We start from the raw sequence: 24783 nt of genomic DNA, 5'->3' as shown, positions 1-24783 counted from the left end.
TTGTATATGACATCTTACAAATAAACAATAAAATCAAATTTTTATCAATCAAACTTTATTACCACAATCTGAAAACATGTTCACCAGTTGTCATAAACTGTAATAAAGAACAATAAGATATATACTATATTTATTAATGTACAAATACTTGCGACCTTGAAACATTTAGCAATACCAGCGTGAATATACAGCTATTATTTGGTACATCCACGTCAAACTAAATTGTAAACTATCTTTATCTAATAAAGATATTGTTGTTCGTGACAATGTTGATTAGATCATCTAATGGGCTTTCCAAACTTATTATTTGTAATTACTAGAAAATAAAATTAAAAAATAAAAAACGATAACTCAGCACTCATAAATAAAACATAAAGCAATCCCAAATTGTTAGCCACTACTAGACCATTGGCTGCAAAGTCTTAGGTTAAAGCTACAGGATTGGTATTATTAGATACAAAAAGGAAGTACCCATCTAGTGTGTGAAGTGGGTCTCTTTGGGAAAATAACTGCAGACCCAAAGATACAGGGACTGCTTGTTATGACAATCAATGAAAAGGAAGCTGTTAAAACATTACGGATTATACTTTAAAATATAACTTTATGGTATAAAAACTGTTATCACATTTACTCTTTTTGTGTACTTTAAGATTTTATTTCTGCTTTATTTCAGGCCATTACAATAGTTGTTACTGTTGGCTTTATACAGGTAGGTTCAAATATCACAAGAGTTACCCTTATGTCATATACCAGTAATAGTGAAATGGTTGACAAATAGATTAATTTGAAATCAAATCAAATGGGGTTTAACATCTTACTTAACTGCACTGGGTTAATGAAGACAGGCATGCTCCATACAATGTGTTATGAGGTATTCTTTCCTCGAGCAGTAGTGTTTCTGCCAACAAGTAAACAGGACCTAGGTTTTTCAACCCATTCAAATGACTAGACACTGTTTCTTGCCAGTCCCTCCTTTCAGTACCACTGACACAGAGAAACCATGTGGAAAGCTCCCAAGGAACTTTCTTAGCTAACAATGGAATCAAAACCCTAGATCTCCATGTTAGTAGACCTGTGGCTTATACACTGAGTGATTCCAATGGCTTAAATCAACTAATGTAGTAATAACTTTAGTGCTTGAAGCGGCAGTTTTCATCAACTTCCTTGAAGTGTCAAATTTGACAATCAACCCCTCCCACGTGTATGGCGCTATTGCGTGTCGTACATGCAGCTCAGTGGTTCTGTTGGGGCAATAAGTTCTTCATCTGTGAACATACTCTCAAAGCATGTCAAGTGTCCATGACTATTTATCATATCACAACCTGCATAAGTATTTGCATTTCAATATCCCCTACTTTTTTTTGAAGAGTATACGATAAATAGAAGAAATGTAAAAACAATTGAAAGCTTTGTACATTATTGGAAATCCACAATGTTATCATTTTTACTGATTATTTTCAGGAATACCGTTCTGAAAAATCGCTAGAAGCTCTGTCAAAACTAGTACCTCCTAAATGTCACTGGTAAGTTAATAAGTAATAGTTAAATATGTGGATATAGCACAGCCTCAGTAATTTTTCCTCTTCTGCCAGTGGTGAGATCTGTCCATCCTTCCATCTATCCTATTAATAGGGATAACCTGTTTGATTTTCAAAAATCGTCAATAACTTCCAGAGTTATCTCCATTTGCTATAATATTTTATTGCACAGTAATAGAGGCTTATTATGATTTAATGTTTTTGCAATTGTTATGAGTTGTTTAGCTCATCATAGCTAGATGCTCATTTATGGCAAGGTTTGAGAGCTTTTGTGTGGAATTCTTCACAAGATATTGGACTTGTAAAACGAATGACACAAGTTCAACCAAATAAATTTCTTCTCTGACCCCCTTATCTGCCTGTGTGGTACTATATCCCCCTGTGTGGTACTACTACTACATAGAGTGTTTTGGTCTATGGTGTTTTTCACCACAAGAGTTCCACAATCTACATAATGGTGAATCTATTTGCGTATATGCTTGATAACGACTTGTGAAATCTTGCTTAAACGTCGCAGTGTAATAAACCATAGTAGTTGTTATTCCAATTCCATAAAATGTGTGTTATTAGATAATGGTGAATGTTTTGGGCAATAAATTTTTTGATGGTGAATGTCACAATTCGTGCTAATACTAAGATATATCTTTATACAGGATAAATCAATATGTACACATCATATAGCAAATACATTACACTTTATTATTTATTTATATATTCATTATATACATGATACATCAGGTGTTTAATACTTCATATCTGACCATATCAAAAGATATAAATACATTTATTGATATCATCTGTTTTTATGAACAACCTGTGTTAAAAGCGAACCTTTGATCAATGTGTTTTTATTATATGCCCATGTTTTAATGTTGTCGTATATTGGTTTAACACCTGTTCATCTGGCTGACTGTCTATCGTTCACATTTCTTGTTAGCTCAACAGGGGCTAAAACAATCCATCCTTCTTTTTTAAAATTGATACAGCTTATCTATTTGGGTCCTGCTAATCACAGACAAGAGTGTTCTTTTGCCAGAAGCACGCAAAGTAATGCAAAAAGTGACCAACAAGCAAAGAGATGTTATAGATACAAATGCATATTCTACATATAGTCATTCATATACCCAAAATTTAAATGATTTCATATAAAATGGTTAGTTCAATTGAATGATAATTATATTAAGGAAGATAATGCCGATTGTAAGAGCCCATAGATTTCAGAACTGGTCCAACAATAGATACAGCTTATTTGAACTTTGAACCTTGTTTGCTTCAATGTATCTAGTCCATATTATTGGCTATGTGAGCATTCAAAATGTATGGGGGGAGAGAGAGAGACACAGAGAGAAATGGGATTTAACGTCCACTTGACACAAACTAGGAACTAACATATGGTTCCATTTTATTTCAATAATTTGCATTCGTGTAGGGTTCTTTAGCAGTGGGAGGAAACCGGAGGACCCGGAGAAAACCCACAAGGTTGGACAGGCGACCCTACTCCTTGTCACATACAACCAGGGAATCGAAACCATGCCAATTGACTCAATGACAGACCTTATGATAGAGCATGCTTGGCTAACCATTCGGCCATCCACCCCCTGTATGTAACTAACGTACGAAAATTAATTGGTGGCTAGCTTTTTTTTCGCACGTATACAGTGAATGGCCATTTTGCTCAGTAATCCCAGCCAGAATTTGGCTATTTTCTAAATGTGCGTTAAAAGTTTAAAATATTTGTTTTAGAACTGAAATAAATTAACTATTAGTCAATCCCAACGCTAAAAACATCAACAGAATTGATTGTGTATATCTGAAATAGACACGACCGACGCACAAAATAGTGCCAATATGGCAGCCCCTGTCATTGAAGACAACGTCAATTCTATGAGTTGTAGATGTTATTTTGTGAAAAATCATTGGAAGAAGAGAGAACATGTTGGGACTGGACGAATTATATAGTCTTTATGGGTGCAAAGGAAACAATGCTGAAGATAAACCTATGTAACGTGTTGTTGACCTCATGACCCACTGACGTCAATGTTATGACCTGTGATGTGTAGATCACGTGATATGGATATCATGGTTATTGACTGTGTCTGAGATACTTCTCCACAGGTAGCGTGTCTCAGATGTTCAGAATGCCAACCCCCCTCAAAATGTGTGGGAAGTGACATCATGTGCCTCTATTTACAGCTAGAATATATTGTGTGTTATTATAAAGTTTATATTTATATATTTCAGTCTACGTAATGGTAATATTGAGACGTTTTTAGCTCGTGAACTAGTACCCGGTGATGTAGTATATTTAACTATCGGTGATCGTGTGCCTGCTGATCTTAGATTATTTGATGTAAGCTGTGTTTATGGTTTCTTTTTTTTCCTTACTTTATCATTCATAAAAACTTTTAAAGGGTGGTGTTCAAGTTTTAAGGGAGAGGGAGAGAGAGAAATGGGGTTAAAAGTCCACTCGACACAAACTAGGTCATTTCGGGACTAACATATGGTTTAATTTTATTTCAATAATTCGTTTGCGCGTAGGGGTCTTTAGCAGTGGGAGAAAACCGGAGGACCCGGAGAAAACCCACGAGGTTGGACAGGTGACCCTACTCCTTGTCACGTACAACCGGGGCAAGTTTTAAGGATCTGGGGAAATAACTGTGCTTAAAATTAATGGATGAGTTTTAATATTGATAGGGTTCGTCCATATGAGTTATGGGTAGCAAAGTCCTGACCTGTTTCATTATTATACTTCTGGGTTCTTCTAGCAGTGGGTGGAACAAGGTTAGATACATGATCCTAATGCACAGTGTGTACAATTATGGGCATATGCAAATGGAATGTAAAGAAAAAATGCAGGAGGATAAAAGTATAATGAAAGAAAGCATAAATATGTATTACTTATTAGTCTCAAAAAGGCCTAGTTGATTCCTACTGAACCTAAATATTCATGTACATCCAAACAAACTGTGTGATTTGATGATATATTTGGACTACAAACATATTCAAACTAATTAATCAATCAAAAATTTGCTTCAAATCCCTCTCAAAACTTTGTATTCGTGGGGAGATATCCCAAGCTATAAATAAACTGTTGTTAAAAGCCATGTTTGTCACCTATCTTTATTGAGGGAGGGTCCATTTTTGAGAATGTATTTTTTCATTACTTACTGTCCATTTACCATACATATTGAGGCCTAAGTAAATTCTTAATTATTTTCTGTCAACTTCTTTTTCCGACATTTTTTGTATGTTGACACCCTTCAATGTACCCAAATCTGCCTATCAATTTGATAAGAAATAACAACTGCTCCTCAGTCAAGCTAGCACACAATAAGCTGGCAGACAACAGTCGTGTTGCCAGTTAGTGATACCCTGAAATTTTTGCCCAGTCCTTGCCCTGTGGGTGCACTCAAACAGCAAACCAACTCTTGTAACCTGTGTTAAAATGTATGTATGTATTTGTATATTACAGGCAGTAGATATGTCTATTGATGAATCAAGTTTTACAGGTGAAACACAACCAGTTACTAAACAGACTAGTGTTTTAAATAAAAATAATGCTAATGGCATATCTAGTAGAAAAAATATAGCTTTTATGGGAACTCTTGTTAGATGTGGGCGTGGTCGGGTAAGTTTTTATGGTTTTTATTGTTCAGGGATCCATTTTACAAAAGGTACATACATAAACATAATTTCAACAGAGTTGTATAGTAAAATGTTCCATTTATCTTTATGTATGTCTTAGATGTTTTTTGTGAAATAGAACCCATGAAGACAAGCTGGGCACGCAAATTATAGACACTCCCAAAATGGAAGATCCTGTGAACTGTCTTAATTTTAATTGGTGTGCGTGCTTAAACACCATTTATTTTTCCTCGATTTATCAAAAGCATCAACACACAATTCTAAGATATACAATTTCTAAATTGACTCTTAAACTGAAGTGAAACATATATTATTGTTACATATGCTTCAGGGTATTGTTATTGGTACAGGGGAAAATTCAGAATTTGGTGAAATTTTTAAAATGATGCAAGCAGAAGAGGTAAGTAAAGTCATTAGAATTTATAACAAGACTTGATCATCACATATAAAGTTTATATACTAATAATGCACTCTCAGTCTCACATTGATATATATTGAGATTTAATCAAGAGGCTGACTTACACTAAAAAGAAAAACTTCAGAAGAGAATTAAAAATTCAAATGGTAATTAAAACTTATACTGCTAGTTGTCCCCCGCCTTTCGAAGAAAGCAGGGGACTATTAAAATGGGTTCGTCCGTCTGTCTGTCTGTCTGTCTGTCTGTCTGTCTGTCCGTCCGTCCGTCCGTCCGTCCGTCCGTCTGTCCGTCACACTTTTTGGGACACAATAACTCTCTTCCTAATTGAGCTAGAATGTTCAAACTTGGTGTATGTGTTTATTAGGTCAATGCCTTGATGGAGTTCGAAGATGAGCATTTTCCGCTTAGGGTAAGCAGAGATAAGCAATTTGATTGGTTGATGCTTTGGGACACGATAACTCTCTTCCTAATTGGGCTAGAATGTTCAAACTTGGTGTATGTGTTGATTAGGTCAATGCCTTGATGGAGTTCGAAGATGAGCATTTTCCGCTTAGGGTAAGCAGAGATAAGCAATTTGATTGGTTGATGCTTTGGGACACGATAACTTTTAATTGAGCTAGAATGTTCAAACTTGGTGTATGTGTTTATTAGGTCAATGCCTTGATGGAGTTCGAAGATGAGCATTTTCCGCTTAGGGTAAGCAGAGATAAGCAATTTGATTGGTTGATACTTTGGGGCACGATAACTCTCTTCCTAATTGAGCTAGAATGTTCAAACTTGGTGTATGTGTTGATTAGGTCAATGCCTTGATGGAGTTCGAAGATGAGCATTTTCCGCTTAGGGTAAGCAGAGATAAGCAATTTGATTGGTTGATGCTTTGGGACACGATAACTTTAGTTCTAATTAAGTGAGATTGATGAAACTTGGTGTATAGTTTCATTACAGTAATACCTTGACTAAGTTTGATAATGAGCATTTTCTGCTCAGGGTAAGCAGAGCGATACGCAATTTGATTGGTCGAGACTTTGGAAAACAATAACTCTCCTACTTTGATTGTCCCCCGCCTTTCGAAGAAAGCAGGGAACTATTAAAATGGGTTCATAAAAGCATCAATTGAGCAATTCCAATACAATCCAATACAATGAATATAGGCAAGGTAAATAAACAAATAAATGGAAAAAACAAATTGAAAAAGAAACTATTATAAATTAATTAAATATGTAGTATGCAATAATGAATTGACATTTAATGACAGAAAGAAAACAGTGAACTTTGCACAACTTGCAGCAAGATGGAAAATAGACCCGTTGATACAACCAAACTCTAGATCTGTAGGCATAGAGCATGTTTTCCCCTTAATATGCTATAATTATTCCATCAAAAACATTGTATGCATAGACTATAAGTAAAGATATACTGTTTGATTGTTCAATACTTTGTAAAAGATAATTTGTGATAAATTTATATGTGTCCTCTAATTATTTTCCTATTTCGGCGGGGGACATCAGCCTCACTGTTGGCTTGTTTTGAATAACATTTGATACATGAATATATCAGCAAACATATAACTTGCAGGAATTGCTCCGCTCCAAACTAAATCATTTTCACTAAATGATAAAATTTGTAGATTAATAAAATTTAATAAATTATGATTTATTTTTGTATTTTAGGCTCCTAAAACACCTCTACAGAAAAGTATGGATACACTAGGAAAACAATTATCATTTTATTCATTCTGTATAATTGGTGTTATTATGTTACTGGGCTGGATCCAGGGTCGTGGTATATTAGATATGTTTACTATAGGTGTCAGGTTAGTATATTTATGAAATAATATCAGGTAGAGGGAATATCTATACTAACAGTAGTACATCAGAATGGGAAATCCTAGATTATTACTTCAAATGATATCCAATTTGAAGACATTAATCTAGACCACAATTGGGTCAAACTGTTTTCAAATAAGTCCAATTGGTGCCATTTCCCGATAATTATTATAAGCATTTCAACATTTAACACATTTCAATAAAAGCATTGTCGAGAAGGATGAAAAAGAGACATGTTACTAAAAATGACAGTGTATATTTGTTAAATTTAAATGGGAAACCGGTCTTCATAAGCCCATCTAGAGCAGAACCTCATTTCATTTCATTTTAAACAAGAAAAATGTTTATTAGCGTCCTGCCTTGGTTACATATATTTTCTGTTTGTTACAGTTTGGCTGTTGCTGCTATTCCTGAAGGTCTACCAATTGTTGTAACAGTAACATTAGCTATTGGTGTTATTAGAATGGCAAAACGTAAAGCTATTATTAAAAAGTTACCTATTGTAGAAACATTGGGTAAGAATTTAAATTATTTATCTTTAATTTTATATTAAAAGTTAGTAGCAGGAGGTCAGTTGTACTTGGTTGTTATTCATCCTTTAAAAACACTGTTAAAATTTTAGTTGTTACAAATAATTAGTTTTTGAGATAATGTGATCCAAAATGTTGTCAGGAAACAAGGAGAGTCGCACATGATCATAATTCCACCCCAATAGCACCTGGGAGTTAGTAAAATAATTATCTGAAAAAGGCTAATATATTATAAAAAGTATTATTCCTTACATTCCTTTCTGTCCCTTTCTTACTTAGCAAGGAAACTGATCTATATGTATAGGATGACTGTTCTAATGATAAAGCAAGTGTTGACATCAGGGTTCTTTCTAGCAGTTTTGATTTTGACAAGGGGTGATTGGATGGCCGTATGATTAGCATGTGCGCGCTGTATCAAAAGATCTTTAATTGAGTCATAATAAAATTAAACCATGTGTTAGTTTTCAAATGACCTAGTTTGTGTCGAGTGGACATTAAATCCCATGTCTGTCTCTCTCTGATTCTGACAAACATCCAACATAAATTAGCTTGTTTTGTTTGAGATTACTAAATTAAGAACACAGAATATTGACTTTTGATAATATTATTCTATTGACAGGTTGTGTAACTGTCGTCTGCTCAGATAAAACAGGAACTTTAACTAAAAATGAAATGACTGTTACACAAATCTATACATCAGATGATTATCATGCTGAGGTAAGTATTTAACATTTCATTGTTTTATTTTTATATTATTGCTAAAGCTCTGACATAGATAAGTTCTGGAACTATTGGTCTATAGTATAAGGTTCTGAGTTTGAGCAATCTGATTAAAACACAGATCCTATTTCGTTTCGTTTTTTATAGTTCAAAATTTTGTTTTACTTGCCTTTACTACACTAGGATCTGGAACTGTTATCATTGACGTGTTCTGGTTGATGTGAGGGTTTAGGCAATGAAACAGTCTGTTACATCGACCTTTTGGCGTGTGGTGCACGGAATTGTGTGGGTAATCCACTAGAAACATCAATGCTGATTGGTTAATCAAATGTCTGATGCCATAGGGTCAAAAGCCGCTCGTATGACCTCTGATGCGACCTATCACTACAACCGGTCAGATCTTCATGTAGTGTAGACCATCGAGAGTATAAAAAAACGAAACAAAATATAGATCTGTATTTTAATAAGATTGTAGTTTGAGTGACTGGTATAGGATATTAAATTATTATGTTATAGATTGAGTGACTGGTATAGGTTATTGAATTATTTAACTATAGTTTGAGTGACTAGTATAGAATATTGAATTATTATGTTATAGTTTAAGTGACTGGTATAGGATATTAAATAGTTATAGTGGTTTTTCGGCTGGCTGGTGTGGGGGGGGGATATCTCTGGTATAGAATATTAAATAGTTTTGTTTTTTGACGGGGGTGGGGTTCTGGCATAGGATATTAAATAATAATTATGTTAGATTTTTTGGTGACTAGTATAGGATATTAAATATTAACTATATTTTATATATTAGGTGACTGGTGTAGGATATAATGGAGATGGACAAGTAATATGTGGAGCTGATGATTCTAAAGGTGGAAGTTCTACTTTATCACGGGTGGTTGAGGTAAGACGGTCTGAATTATCTTATTTTTACCTGAACATGCTCGACTTCAACATCTATAGAGAAACATGTACCCTACATTTATCTTAACGATTACTTATACATATTTAAATCAAATAAAATCTGGATATACTTTTTCAGACCTCTTGTTGTTTCTATTTAGGCCATATAAAAAATATTCTGGTTCTCAGATAATCCTGTGTCACTTTAAAAGGGCTGCATGACAGGTTTTTATTTCAAAAAATAGAAATGATATTCATTAATTACTGTATGTAAATTTTTTACCCTGTTAAAGGAATTAACTCTAAAACAAGTATTTGAATGAATCCTGAAATGTGGCATAGGCTCTTTATCAAGTACATAACCTTAATAAATGATACTGATAATCATAAATGATATAGATAAATGATACTGACAATCATAAATGATATTGGATAATCACACATTCCTATCAACAACATGATAAGGTTGAGTTGAAATGTGATGTTTATGAGAAGTTATTTAGCCCAGTAGTGATCCTTTGACAAAATAAAAATAATTTTAAAAAAAACTCTCGCCAGCATTATATTGTATGACAACCAGAATGGGTTTTTTTGTATGGCCTTATTTTAAATAATATATGTAAAGTATTTAGGTGCATGTAGATTGTATATGTAATAAAAGGTATTATATATGTTTTTATTGGTGGGATGTGTATGTGATAATGCTGATATATGTAAAGTATTATATAATATGTTTATATAGGTGGGTTGTGTATGTAATAATGCTGATATTACAACTGATGGTTTACGTGGTCAACCTACAGAAGGATCATTATTAGCATTAGCTATGAAGGTTAGTCTACTTTATTATTAAAAATAAAAGATTAAGGGGTATATATCTCGAAAGTTAAAAATATGTAAAAGACTGTTGTTGTATGTAATTAAGATCATCTAAATTTAAAACATAAACATTTGTGAAGAATGGGCTGGCTTCTAAGCTCTACGAAAACGATAACAAAATTATTATTACCATATTTGTCGAATTCTGACACACATAAAAATGGCAGTGTGAACTCAATAGAAGCTAATGTAAAGTTTAAATGTCCAGACAGACAGACAGACAGACTTTAGCAGTAGGAGGAGAGAGACTTTAGCAGTAGGAGAAGAGAGACTTTAGCAGTAGGAGGAGAGAGACTTTAGCAGTAGGAGAAGAGAGACTTTAGTAGTAGGAGGAGAGAGACGTTAGCAGTAGGAGAAGAGAGACTTTAGTAGTAGGAGGAGAGAGACGTTAGCAGTAGGAGAAGAGAGACTTTAGCAGTAGGAGGAGATAGGCTTTAGCAGTAGGAGGAAACTGAAGGACCCCGACGATCCAGCGTGCACGTGCTAATAACCACTCAGCCATCCCCCACCCCCCACCCCCACTTAAACTAGAACTGATGTATTTGAAATATTTTTGATAAAATTAAAATTACCTATGATTATGTTTGATCTCAAGCTCTGTAATTTAATCATTATTCTGGCATGTTGGGGCTTGAAGGATAAAATCTGATTTTTTATACATTGGAAACTTATGTAATTTATTTTTATTTCATGTACAGATGCACCAGGGGAATGCTAGAAATAATTATCACAGAATACAAGAATGGCCATTTAATTCAGAAACTAAATATATGGCAGTAAAATGTCAACCTAAATCTGCTGCTGTAAGTAGACTATTTAATCCACATAGAGAAAACATTGCATTCTAAATCTGATTCTAATCATTATTCTTAATAAATATTATATCTCTAATCATTATTCTTAATAAATATTACATCTCTAATTATTATTTGTAATAAATATTACATCTCTAATTATTATTTGTAATAAATATTACATCTCTAATCATTTCGTAATAAATATTACATCTCTAATTATTATTTGTAATAAATATTACATATCTAATCATTATTCGTAATAGATATTACATCTCTAATCATTATTCGTAATAAACATTACACGTAATAAATATTACATGTAATAAATATTACATCTCTAATCATTATTCATAATAAATATTACATCTCTAATTATTATTTGTAATAAATATTACATCTCTAATCATTATTCGTAATAAATATTACATCACTGATCATCATTAAATCTGGCTCTCATCAATGTTAATCTATTTGTTTGCTCTTTCCATACTGTTTGTAGTTCTGTCAATACCGGTATTCAAATTGAAAGTAGTCCAAAGGATGATCCATAAGGATAGGGTTACACATAGCCAGGATTTCTAAAAATGTAATTTGAAAGATTACAGATGAGAATTATAAAACCTTTGTTAAATTGAATTGGACACACTTACAGAAAACCCAATAGGGTGTGCATCAAAAATTACTGCACAAATTCTGATCAGATTTTCCTCAAAACCTCATTTTTGTGCTTTCATTAATTTCAGAATAAAGAAGCGATGTATTTTGTTAAAGGAGCTTTAGAAAAAATATTACGTATGAGTACAAAGGTTTTATATAATGGTACAACACAGCCTATGACAGAAAAGCTTTATGAAAAATATATGAGTGAAGCTTCTCGTATGGGTAGTGCTGGTCTTAGAGGTAGAGTAGAAGCTCTTTTTATTCTTTATCGACCAGTAGTTGTCATGTAAAAGAGAATGTTTAATTAGTTGTTTGTGTTTGTGGGTTTACTGTAGGAAATCAAACTATTGAACTTATAAATTTTAAAATAACTTCATAACATCCGTAAGGAATTAAATAGTGTTATTTATTTTGTATTTGGAGCTGTATTTAATGGTGAAATTGACAATCTATAATTATTGACAATTTTGTCCTTTGTGCGATGATGTCCAAGGGAGAAGACTCCAACTTACAATGTTGAGCTATGGGAGCTATCCACTATGCTCAATATGTTTAAGATAACTTCATAATAACCAGGTGATTGCATTATTATGGATGTTACATACTTGGAGATAAACTCTACCTGTGTAACGTAGGGTGACACATCTTGTTACTTATGGTTGGCTTTCGGTTTTGTGGGGGTTGAATGGTTAGCACGTGCTCGCTGTATCATAAAGTTCTGTCATTGAGTCAACTGCCGCGGTTGTACATGACAAGGAGTAGGGTCGCCTTTTCTAATCTTGTGGGTTTTCTCCGGTTTCCTCCCACTGCTTAAGACCCCTACGCGCAAGCGAATTATTGAAATAAAATTGAACCATGTTTCCCGAAATGAGCTAGTTTGTGTCATTTCTCTCTCTCATTCGGTTTTGAGGTGCTTAATTTTTGTTACACTATTACCTTGTTTTTTGATCAAAACATAAATTTTTGTTTTTATTTCTAACAGTATTATCAATGGCATATGGTCCAGAATTAAATAATTTAGTATTTGTTGGTATGGTGGGTATAATAGATCCACCAAGAGAAGGAGTACGTGAAGCAGTATGGACATTACTTAGTTCTGGTGTTAGTATTAAAATGTTAACTGGAGATTCAGAAGAAACAGCAAAGGCTGTTGGTAAGTTGGTATTTATTTATCTGTTTGAAAATTTCAGTTTTTATTCTCAGGTAGAGAGAGATTGGTAACTCGGTTATAATATACACAATAAGAGGGGAGCCACAGTGGCTAAGTGGTTAGGATGCTGGCTTGCTAGCCTGGAGGTCGCGTTTTCGACCCCTGCATTGACCAAGAAAGTACATTGTGATTTCCCCTCGTCAGTGGTGCAGGACGGGGGGAAGGGCCTGACAAGGACAGCTGTCTAGTTTTTTGGATGGGATGAAAAACTGAAGTCCTCTGTACACATTGGTGTGCAAGTAAAAAATCCCTTGGCGGTTGGAATTCAATATAAGAGTAAGCCATAGTACTGCTGCCCGGGCAAAATTTCCCTCATTAGCCGAGTCGGAGCAGATCACTAGGACGTTAAACCCCATATCACTTCATTTTATTTCATTTACAAATAAAAGGTTTTAAAAATGGACTCAACACAAGTATATTTTTGGTATAAGATATTCCTTGTGTTATTTTTTTAAATTATTTAAATTATTCAATATTATCCAATAGTTAATCATAGAATTTAGTTAATTATATGCTAAATTAAAAATTGAATTAATATATCTCCAGGTGCTCGTTTGGGTCTTTATTCATCTGGTGCAGCCTCATTATCAGGAGATACTCTTGAAAAAATGGAGCTGAATGATCTACGTAAAATAATTAATCAGGTCGGAGTGTTTTATAGAGTCACACCAAGACATAAATTAAAAATAGTTAAGGTAAGATCAATATCAAAACCAATTCAGTAGATAGCTATTTGTAGAATTCAGTAGATAGCTATTTGTAGAATTCAGTAGATAGCTATTTGTAGAATTCAGTAGATAGCTATTTGTAGAATTCAGTAGATAGCTATTTGTAGAATTCAGTAGATAGCTATTTGTAGAATTCAGTAGATAGCTATTTGTAGAATTCAGAATGATAGTTGTTGGCAATAATGCCAAGGAAACAAATGGCAACAAGTTCTGTTAGATGTCATAAATATTATTAGCTGTAAATTTCGGCTTTTGCTACAGTGAAAATCTCCCCAAAGCGTGCTCTGTGGATATCTACAGCCAGCCAGCCAACTGCACTGACCTGTTCCCACTTCATTTTACTCTTCATGACCCAAATTAACCATTTCATTATGTCACTGAATCTATCTCGATCAACTGACTAGAGTAAAATCAGACATGTGAAACTTTACAACACATAAGATGTCTTCTAGATGAGGAAGAGACAATTTTAGACAAATTAAAATCCATGTGACAGCTTCTGAGTGTGACCTGAAACCATGATACAAGAGAGGCAACTCTTTTTGGAGACAAACAAACATATTTGATAAATAGTAACTGTTAGTTAAATGAATGTTTAGTAGTGTGTTTAGTTGTAAAGTGAGTAAGATGTTGGATCGCTAACCTGAAGGTTCTGTGTTCGATCCCGGTGTTGGTTGAGATTTTCCGGTGTGGTTCCCCCCTTATCAGTGGTGCATGCCGTAGGGTCTGGCAAGAGATAATGTAAAGTCATTTGGATGGGACAAAGAAACGTCCCATGTACACATAAAAGATCCCTTTACAGTTAGAATTTGAAATAAGAGAAGGCTGTAGTGCTGCTGTACGGGCAAAATAATGTCCCTCATTGCACACTGCACACATTAAACCCATTTATTTTGTATAGGCGTTACAAGCCAACAGATTTGTATACTTTAAGCATTACAAGCCAATAAAATGTGTTTATTTGTTTACTTTAGGCATTACAAGCGAATGATTGTGTAGTAGGTATGACCGGTGATGGTGTTAATGATGCTGTGGCGTTAAAATGTGCTGAAATTGGTATATCTATGGGGAAATCAGGAACAGATGTCTCTAAAGAAGCTGCTGATATGATTCTTGTGGATGATGATTTTTCTACTATATTGTAAGTAAATATGAGTTCTTACGCTAACATTGGTTTTTTATTTTTTCATTTCTATTTTTATGTCCACAATTTTTTGTTGACACTCTAGAGCCTATATTAAAGTAGCCTATTACATTTTAACGATTTCTAATCATTACTGGCAGATTTATGGTCCTTGATCAATTAAAGAAAGTGTTTATGTTCATGAAATAATCTTAGCACTAAGAAGAATTAGAAACTAATCAAATTATTTAATTATTGCAGATAATTACTTCAATCATGGGTTGTTACTCTTAATAATTTTTAGTATCTTTTAAATGATCCAGTAAAATAAATATGTGACAACCTTTGTGGATGGCTCGGATGACTTTGCTACTGTGATCATATGCTTCCTTGCCTAACAACCTCTAGTTGGCAAATGAATTAAAATAAACTTAGAAGAGTGTACAATATTTAAGTAGATTAGTTTATGGCTATTTAATATTTAATGGATATTTATATTTAAATGTATCTAAATCAAGAAATTATTATTTCCTTTTTTTTATAGGTCAGCCATTGAAGAAGGAAAGGGAATCTTTTACAATATTAGGAATTTTGTACGCTTTCAACTTAGCACGTAAGTTTACCATATTTTAATTATACACTGTAATTGGGACTTGTGGGCAGATTAATTACGTCTGTATGTGGATCAACATGTTGATATGTGCTTAATGGTGTCTTGTATATATGATGCTTCACTTCAGAAATAAAACTTGAATCTTATCACCGTTTCTTTGTATACTTAAAGATACATTATGTAAGATTTAGATAAAGAGCTGGTCATTCTTATTATAATAGTTCGAAAAAAGGTAATGCAAAATGAATTTATTGAAAATTTCATTCAAATTGCTCCATTTCGAGCAAAGATATTAGCTTTTGAAGGTTTGACAAGATATGTGCATTAATTGCAACCACCATACTGGTTGTTCGTAGCTTAGCCTCGCTTCACCATTTTTAGATTAAATCAAAATATGACTGAATCATTCTAATCTACTTAATATCAGAGAATTCCGACACATCAAGAGTTGATTATGGTCTTGTCGTGTTAAGTCTAATTAATAGTTTACATAACATTTCATGCCTAAAGAAAGACCTGCAAAAGGCAAATTTAGCCCTTGCATAATGTATGTTTAACATATGTTCTAAAATTCACATAACAAATGCATCAGTTTTAAAACGTTGGTACATGTATATATCTTTAGAAGGGCCACCCAAAGTATCGATGTGATACAGGCATACTCTATTCAACTTTAAATATATTAAAATGAAATAACATTCATCTATAAAGTTAGAAGTTGAAAAGGCAGCATATTAGTATCGAAAGAAAGTAAAAAAAAAAGGCCATTTGAAAGTTGAAAAGGCAGCATATTAGTATCGAAAGAAAGTAAAAAAAAAAAGGCCATTTGTTTTGAATATCTTTTGGACATTGGTCTTATTTCATCATGCTAATGTTGTAAAATTACAATCACAAACTTTTTATTTTCAAATTTATATTCGATCTATAAGAATTGTATCCTATATTGGAATAAAACAAGGCCAATGAAAAGTCAAGAGTGTAAATAATTTAAGATTACTGAAGCTATCCCATGTTCATCTTTCAATTTTGTGGTGTTGTGACCTCCATATCATGATAGGTATATCCATACATAAATAATTTTTTGATAGAAACCAAATGCTAATACTATAATTGATCATTTTTATTGCAGGAGTATTGCAGCGTTATCTTTAATAGCTTTATCAACTGTTTTACAATTACCTAATCCACTGAATGCTATGCAAATTTTGTGGATTAATATTATAATGGATGGCCCACCAGCTCAAAGGTAGTCTATTTGTTTTATTGTTTTAAGCACTGTCACTGAAGATAATGAAATAATGATAGCTTGAGAAGTTTCTCTCTTGAACAATTATAATTTGACACTTCTTTAATCGTAATTAACTTGCCGTATGACTATACAGTTAACCAGATTTGGCTTCCCTATCAGTTGGATGCATTTGATTGAATTAGACTAGTATATATTAGCTATAAATGACGGGTTGGGATTTGAATTTTTCTGAATTTTTTCTTGGTCAAATGGACACATATGATGATCAATATCTGAAAGATAAATAAGATTGCTAGAAATAGGGAAATAAAGGTTGTTTTAATGTGTTTGTATTATGTGACCCTTGAGATTGATTGTCATAGAAACTATTGACATATTTCGGACAATGTCTAATTTTATCACAGCTAGGTGGCGCTGGTTTATTTAAATCATGTACAAAGGATGCTGAATGTTGCAAAATTTTTAATTCATCATATCTTTGTAAATATTGAATGGAATTGAACCGTTATTTACTGATGTTTATATTAGAGACCCAATCCTCACAATATTGTAATTTGTAATTTATTCAAATTCTCCCAAATGACCATCTGTGGATTTGAATATAATATTAGTTATTTTTTTTTATTTTTTTTAGTTTGGGTGTTGAACCAGTGGATCATGATGTTGTACGTCAACCACCACGTAAAGTTCGTGACCCTATATTAACCAGACAACTTGTTTTAAATGCTCTTATGTCAGCAGTTATAATTGTTAGTGGAACATTATGGGTATTCTGGAGAGAGGTAAGTAAAGTTGTTTTGTATTATGTTCATTAAGCAGCATCCATGTGCATGTGGAGCTCTGATTTTTTAGAGTGTACTTTTAATTATATGTGATCTGTGATAGCAAAACGAGTCGTAAGTCACACAAGTAGATTTCTAATTATACGCTAATTTGTGTCCGAGTGCAAAAATGTTCAAAATTTGATTTTGACCATTTTCGAATACTTTATCATGTTAAAATTCGACCCCGCACACTTTACTAGAAAGAAAACATAGATAAAGGGCAGAAATGGAGCAATTAGTAAACAGTAGTTACTCTTAGTAGTAAATTTCGATGAAAAATATAGTCCCGCATGTAACCCCTATACCAAAGCAACTGGCAAAATTCCCTCTTTCTATTTATAGTACTCATTATAATATTCAACACCACTATTCGGCCAATAGCTGAAACCTGCCTTGTTGCTATGTGACGCCGTGGAGGTCATGACCCGGTGATGTCAATGACGTGACCTGTCTATCGCGAAGTCTGATTGGTTGAACTTTGCCGATGTCATCTTAACCAAGATGACGGCCGCCTTTGAATTTTCGTCAACAGACAGAAAATTATAAAGTTATGAATTTAAACTTTAGTCAGTTTTTAAAAAAATTGTGTAGTTTTAGTAAACAAAATCTGATGTTCTTGACAATTATGCCATGTTTAGTGGCAGTTTGTCATTTTTCACCATTCGGTTGCTAAGGACTTGTGTCATGCATCGCAGAAATTTTGAACATAATCTTTAAACATAATTTTCTCGAAATAGGCATTTCTGGTTTCCCAGACTTTGAACTTGAATATTTTGACGATGGAGTTAGGTAGAGCATTGATTTAGGTATCATTAGACAGCTTATGACATTCTCTTTAACTCATTAGACAGCTTATGACATTCTCTTTTACTCATTTTAGAATTTTTGGTCATTAAGACTCATTTTGCTGTCACCGGTCACATATTTCTATAACTAAGAAACATAACTGAAATGATTGTTTTGTGTTCATATGACATAAATTAATTATTGACACATTAATAATAAATAAATCTTTTTCCTCTTTTTCAGATGAGTGATAATAAAATAACACCAAGAGATACAACTATGACATTTACATGTTTTGTATTTTTTGACATGTTTAATGCTCTTGGATGTAGATCACAGGTAGATAATATACTAGCAATTTAAATACTGTTATATACAAGCCTGGAAATAAGGCACCTGCTACAGACAATGTCAGGCACAGATTAAGGCTTTGTCAGGCACAAAACCTGTGATGCCTGTCATTTTGTCCGGCACTGAGTTGTCTTTTTTTTTGATATTATTAATACATGTCCGACACTAAGTTGAAAATGTCAGGTACTATTTCATTAGTGCCTGACATTTTGTCAGGTACATCTAAAACCGTTATTTCCAGGTCTGGTTATATAACTACAATATAAAGGATATCTTTAATCTTTTTGCTGCCAAAGAATATAAAATTTCTACTGGAATTACCCAAACTTGGTTCATTTTAAAATACAACTAATTATTTATGTACATTATAAGTAAAATGGTTATTGTATACTTTAAATTTGTATACTTTGTTTTAATTTCAGTCAAAATCACTTTTTCAAATTGGATTATTTACAAATCGTGTGTTTTTATTGGCTGTTGGTGGTTCTATAGTAGGACAGCTATTGGTTATTTATTTCCCTCCATTACAAGCGGTATTTCAAACAGAGGCACTTGGTATATTAGGTAAGTACTTTTTGATGCTATTGTTTATTTTGTGAGGTTTTATTCTATTGGTCCAACCATGTGGGTTTTATCCGGGTCCTCCAGTTTCCTCCCACTGCTAGTGCTAAAGGCCCCTACACGCAAGCGAATTATTGAAATAAAATTGAACCATATGTTATTCCCGAAATGACCCTAATTGTGTCGAGTGGACTTTAAACTCCATTTCTCTCTCTCTCTTTATTCTATTGTTATATGCTCACTAAATAAGGGTAGGCGTAGCACCGCTGTCCTGGCAAAATTTCCATCGCAGCACACTGCATTGTATACTCTTCAAAAAAAGGAGGGGATATTCAGAAACAATACAAAACTGTGGAAATGCACTGCTGTTTTTATTAGAGGTAACCTGTGTATGTTAATAACAGGCCAATTGCCTACACATGAACATAAACAGATCATATCGGCGACCTATCTGACGGCCCCATTTCACTCGCAAAGAGATACACCGTCAAAAGTAAAAATGGACGTTTTTGATTTTTGTCTTAATAATGAGTAATTGCTCCACCAATCTTCAGACATTCAGCAATTCGTCGCAGCATGCTCCGAATCAAACGTCCAATCACGATTTGGGGCAATATGACCTACTCCTCTCGCGGTGCCACGGCCAATTCTTGCAGTGTTGTCGGTGGACGTTGACGTCGAAGAACACGTCTCCCGATCAAATTAAACGTAACACACTAAAGCAAAGATACGTTAAACAGTAAATCTTATGCAAGAACCGATAGGAATGCTAACATGGATAGATAAACCATAACGCGGGTTATATAACAACTCTTCCAGACCCTAGTGTAGTACAGACAAGTAAAATGAAATTTTGAACTATAAAAAAACGAAACCAAAAAGGATCTGTGATTTAATCAGATTGTTTATATAAAATAACAATTACTGGGTTATTTTACTGGCGACTTTTAGACGAAGCTTCTCTTGTCTTTATCAAGCAAGTGATAAAAGATTTAGCTGTAGATGTTCGAAGAGTTTAACATCTGCTTCCACCAAACGTGATATCACAGACATGTTATCATATTTTAGTATATTCAACACATCCAGAGGGGTCTTTCGTTTTTGGGGGGGGGGGGAGAGAGAGAGAGACCTACTCCTTGTCACGTACAACCAGGGATTCAAAACCACGCCAGTTGACTCAATGACAGGCTTTATGATACAGCGCGCACGTGCTAACCATTCGGCCATCCAACCCCCCTCTTTCGTTTGGAAGGAAACTGAAGTACCTGGAATAAACCCATGGGGTTGAGACGGTATCCCTATCTGCAAGCAACATACCATCACCCAGCCATCTACATCTGATTGATTGTCCTTGGATTCGATTATTGTCAATATTATAGTTTTAAATGCACCAATAAGATGGGAAATGCATGTATCAGCGTCATATTCTTTGAATTATATATTGACAAAGTTAATTCTAAACTTCATTTCTTCATTTTTTCAGATTTTGTATTTTTGATTTCATTAACATCAACAGTTTTTATTGTGTCTGAATTAAGAAAATGGCGACAACGATCAAATGAACAGAAGAAACGTTTAGTTATAGAAAGTAAATATTACCCAGATAATTTCGTGTAGCAGAGCTAGAGAATTAGGACTTAATATATAAAATGGACATGTAAATACCACAAAAGTGCACCTCATTTGTGATATTGGTGAATAAATGTGCGAATGTGTTGATTGGAAATGTGTGATTGTTCAATGTTATTGTTATTATTATTATGTGAAACTAAAAGTTCCAAATCCAATGTTGTGTCTTAAAAGCGTCTCTCAGATTTCCATATGAACAAAGTTATAAACTGACTGGTTCTGACAGGTGTATTTATTTTGGATCATGTTTAAAGGTTGGGTTATAAATATTTTTAAAATAGTATTGAACATAAAGTATGAACCATATTTTCTTAAAATAGATTTGCTGTATAAAATCTTCTCCTTGTCTTCCAAAGTTTTCACCTAAATCAGACAAACGTTTGCAGACTGGTTGCCAGTCATCTGAGTATTTATTAAATTTCTTAAAGGCTCAATACCACTCTTGTTGTAATTGAATAATATGTCCCAATCTTTATTCTGGTCAACAAATTGCACTATTTTACAATATTCCAATTAATTGATGATACAACTTTTATCTTAACACACCTAATTTAAAAAATTGGAAAAAGCTTTTCAAATGTGACTTGGATTTAAAAATAATTTTGAACCCTCTGGACAAGTAAAATAGGATTTAATGGATAATTTACACAACAGATAGGACACTAACACATCTAGTTCTTAGAATAAGGCTATTTTTTATTTTTGGGAGCTGTCAAGCCAGCAAGAGTGTTATTGTCCCTTTAAATAGTTATATTAAAAATAGTCCATTTTCAATAAATGGAGATTTGGCAATCATTTGGTAATTAAACCCTGCATTGTATGTTTGGACCAAAAGTGATATTGCAAGCCAGTTCGCTTTCTCAAAATTGAACAGCCTTGTTGATATTAAGTCTTATTAAATTTCACGTTACGATGGCTGTTTCCTCGACAACTTTATATATTTATACATTTGTTCAAATAATAGTAAATGCTGCATTATGAATAAATATTTATTTTATGTTACTATTTAAAATTTCTAGGTTAAAGTTTTTCTTGTATTGATGATTATGTGTGAAGAAATTCTGTAAAATGGATTTGCCAAACTTTTATTTATTATTGTGTTAGGCTTGAAGTCAAAATATCTTCTCAGATTTTTTTACTGGTAGTAGAAAACATATTTTAGATGGTGTATACAATTTTGTTTTTTGAATTGTTTGTTATTATAGTCTATGTAGCATAAGGTGGTAATATTTAATATAAAACCTAGACCTTATATTAAATCATGTTCATAATATATCATCTTTAGAGATTATTTCAAATTGTGCCTAAGATTGTCATATATATTATAATGAACCACCTAAATCAATAGTTCAGAAGTTAAATGTAATTGGGTGTTATTATCAGTAGACATTGAATAACTTATGTAAATAAAGAAATTTTGTATTTATTCATTATATGTGTAAATGCACAAAATCTCTATCCTACTGTGTATATTTTTATGAAAAACATTCCAAATTTTTCACCAAATTATTAAATCACATAAAAAAAATATTTTTTAAAATTTGATAAATAAAACACCTTTCACATAGCTATAGACTGTGTATTTTATTACAAAGTAATCTACTTTTTCATATGTTAATGTCTTACCATCAGATTCTCTCTTTGATGTATTTTTGGGGTCTTTTAGAAATACTGTTAGCATGAGGGTATTGTAAGAATAGCACAATTTGTTTAGTTTAGGATAATTTTTTTAAACACAATTCGAAAATATTGTATTTAATATTTGTTAGCCATCAGAAAATATATGGATATATGACATAAAACAATTTCCTCATTAGTTTGACAATGGGGTAAATAATTAGCTTTAATTATTGGCATATTGAAACAGCCATTTGCCCCATTCAAAGTTTGAATATAAACACTGAAATTATAGAGTTTTATTTAACTCTGTCTTGAGAATTTAAATGTAAAGTCTACACAATAGGTGGGATTCAATTACAATTTCAAACATTATTTATGCTTCAGGCACATTTTGTGTTTACCCTATCCATAGAACATTAAATATAAGATTTAGCCCGAATACATGCATAGATTGTTATTTTTAATTGAGATGTATTCCTCTAGTCTACTTAGAGCAAAATCAATTTAGAACGTGTAATTGTGTTTTAAGATACAAATTTAAAACTTACAGATCTGATGTACAAGTAAATTATATCCTAAAATTATATTTTATTTTATAAAAATTAAAATCATGCAATAATTCATATTGATGTAATTCTTTTTCTGGGGGCCCTTTGTTTTGGTAATGTAGTCCAGAAGTAATATTATTCCAAAGGTGAAAAAATCTACATTCATCATTACAGAGTCCAAAAGGCATTACAGTAACCCAGTATAATCCTTGGAATGTGTGGATTGTTGTTTTATGTTATCATCTTCTAATTCAAATTAATCTTGAATAAAGCAATCCATACAATTTATGGTACACCCACACTGAAATAAGTTCGTTTATTGTCATAACCTCGGCTTATACACCGGTCGTACATTTTTATTGCAGACACTCCCAGAGTGACTTGAAATAGATATGCAGTGCTGATGTTCAATGATTTATGATAATTAATGTCAGAGTTCTGTCCCATGATCACTTAGAATTAGAAACCTATCAAATTGCAATTATTTATTTCATGGATTTTTGCCAATGATCAGTTTAAGTGTTTTGTAAATGCGCCCATTCCCTACAAAAGAAGAACAAGCCAACAGTGAGGCTGATGTGCCCAAAATAAATAGATGACACACATTAATTAATCGCACATTTATTTATTTTCAAAAGTATCAAGCAATCAAACTATACACTAAGTTTCATCACTCTCTATCAGATAGAATCAAGATTATCTTGTCCCAAAGCATTGACCAATGAAATTGATTAGCTCTGCTTAGCTTCAGCTCGAAATGTTAATCATTGAACTCAGTCAATCTAATGCACCTCTAAATCAAGTCTAAACATTTTACCTCAATTAAAAGCAGAGTTGTTATGTTCCAAAGTCTTGACCAATCAAATTGCTTGTGGCTCATTAGCCTAAGCAGAAAATTCGCACCATCGAAATTAGTCAAGCTAATGATATAATGAATCTATATTCGGAGTTCCATCGCTCTCACTTCATTATAACCAAAGTTATCGTGCCTCAAAGCATCAACCAATCAGATTGCTTATTTCTGCTTACCGTAAACAGACAATGTTCATCATATAACTCCATCAAGGCATTCACCTAATCTTTAAACATTCTACCTCAATTAGAAGAAGAGTTATTGTGTTCCAAAGTCTCGACCGATCAAATTGCTTATCGCTCTGCTTAATACCCTCAGCAGAAAATATTCAAAATCGACTTAGTCAAGGTATTGATGTAATAAAGCTATACACCAAGTGTCCTGACTCACTTAATTAGAACTAATGTTATTGTGACTCATGTATATCAACCAATCAAATTGCTTATCTCTGCTTACCCTAAGCAGAAAATGCCAATCTTCGAACACCATCAAGGCATTGGCCTAAAAAACACCTACACCAAGTTTGAACATTCTAGCTCAATTAGAAGGAGAGTTGTTGTGTTTCAAGGTCTCAGCCAATCAAATTGCTTATCGCCCTGCTTACCCTGAGCAGAAAATGCTCATTATCGAACTTAGTCAAGGTATTGATGTAATGAAACTATACACCAAGTTCCATCACTCTGCTTACCCTAAGCCGAAAATGCTCATCTTCGAACTCCATCAAGGCATTGACCTAATAAACACCTACACCAAGTTTGAACATTGTAGCTCAATTAGA

General features: G+C 33.2%; 1 protein-coding gene across 3 annotated transcripts in view; it reads left to right on the top strand.

The window, feature by feature from the left end:
• LOC126815823 (calcium-transporting ATPase type 2C member 1) overlaps nt 1-23227 on the top strand; it is a 44178-nt gene extending 20951 nt beyond the window's left edge. For all 3 annotated transcript variants that reach the window (XM_050541790.2, XM_050541791.2, XM_050541792.2), the window contains exons 4-24: nt 674-709; nt 1462-1523; nt 3780-3888; nt 5011-5166; nt 5515-5583; nt 7272-7414; nt 7818-7942; nt 8577-8674; nt 9483-9575; nt 10317-10406; nt 11152-11256; nt 11994-12150; nt 12893-13063; nt 13667-13815; nt 14823-14989; nt 15516-15584; nt 16714-16830; nt 17468-17615; nt 18687-18782; nt 19217-19358; nt 20839-23227. In XM_050541790.2, coding sequence (XP_050397747.2) covers nt 674-709; nt 1462-1523; nt 3780-3888; nt 5011-5166; nt 5515-5583; nt 7272-7414; nt 7818-7942; nt 8577-8674; nt 9483-9575; nt 10317-10406; nt 11152-11256; nt 11994-12150; nt 12893-13063; nt 13667-13815; nt 14823-14989; nt 15516-15584; nt 16714-16830; nt 17468-17615; nt 18687-18782; nt 19217-19358; nt 20839-20972 — 2436 coding nt within the window. In that variant the 3' untranslated portion in view covers nt 20973-23227. The remainder of the gene's footprint in view (nt 1-673; nt 710-1461; nt 1524-3779; nt 3889-5010; nt 5167-5514; nt 5584-7271; nt 7415-7817; nt 7943-8576; nt 8675-9482; nt 9576-10316; nt 10407-11151; nt 11257-11993; nt 12151-12892; nt 13064-13666; nt 13816-14822; nt 14990-15515; nt 15585-16713; nt 16831-17467; nt 17616-18686; nt 18783-19216; nt 19359-20838) is intronic.
• The last annotated feature ends 1556 nt before the right edge of the window (nt 23228-24783 follow it).

This window comes from Patella vulgata, chromosome 3 (assembly GCF_932274485.2).
Source record: "Patella vulgata chromosome 3, xgPatVulg1.2, whole genome shotgun sequence".
NCBI lineage: Eukaryota > Metazoa > Mollusca > Gastropoda > Patellidae > Patella > Patella vulgata.
The sequence above is the reverse complement of the archived record's forward strand: the minus strand, read 5'-3'. Positions and strand labels throughout refer to the sequence as shown.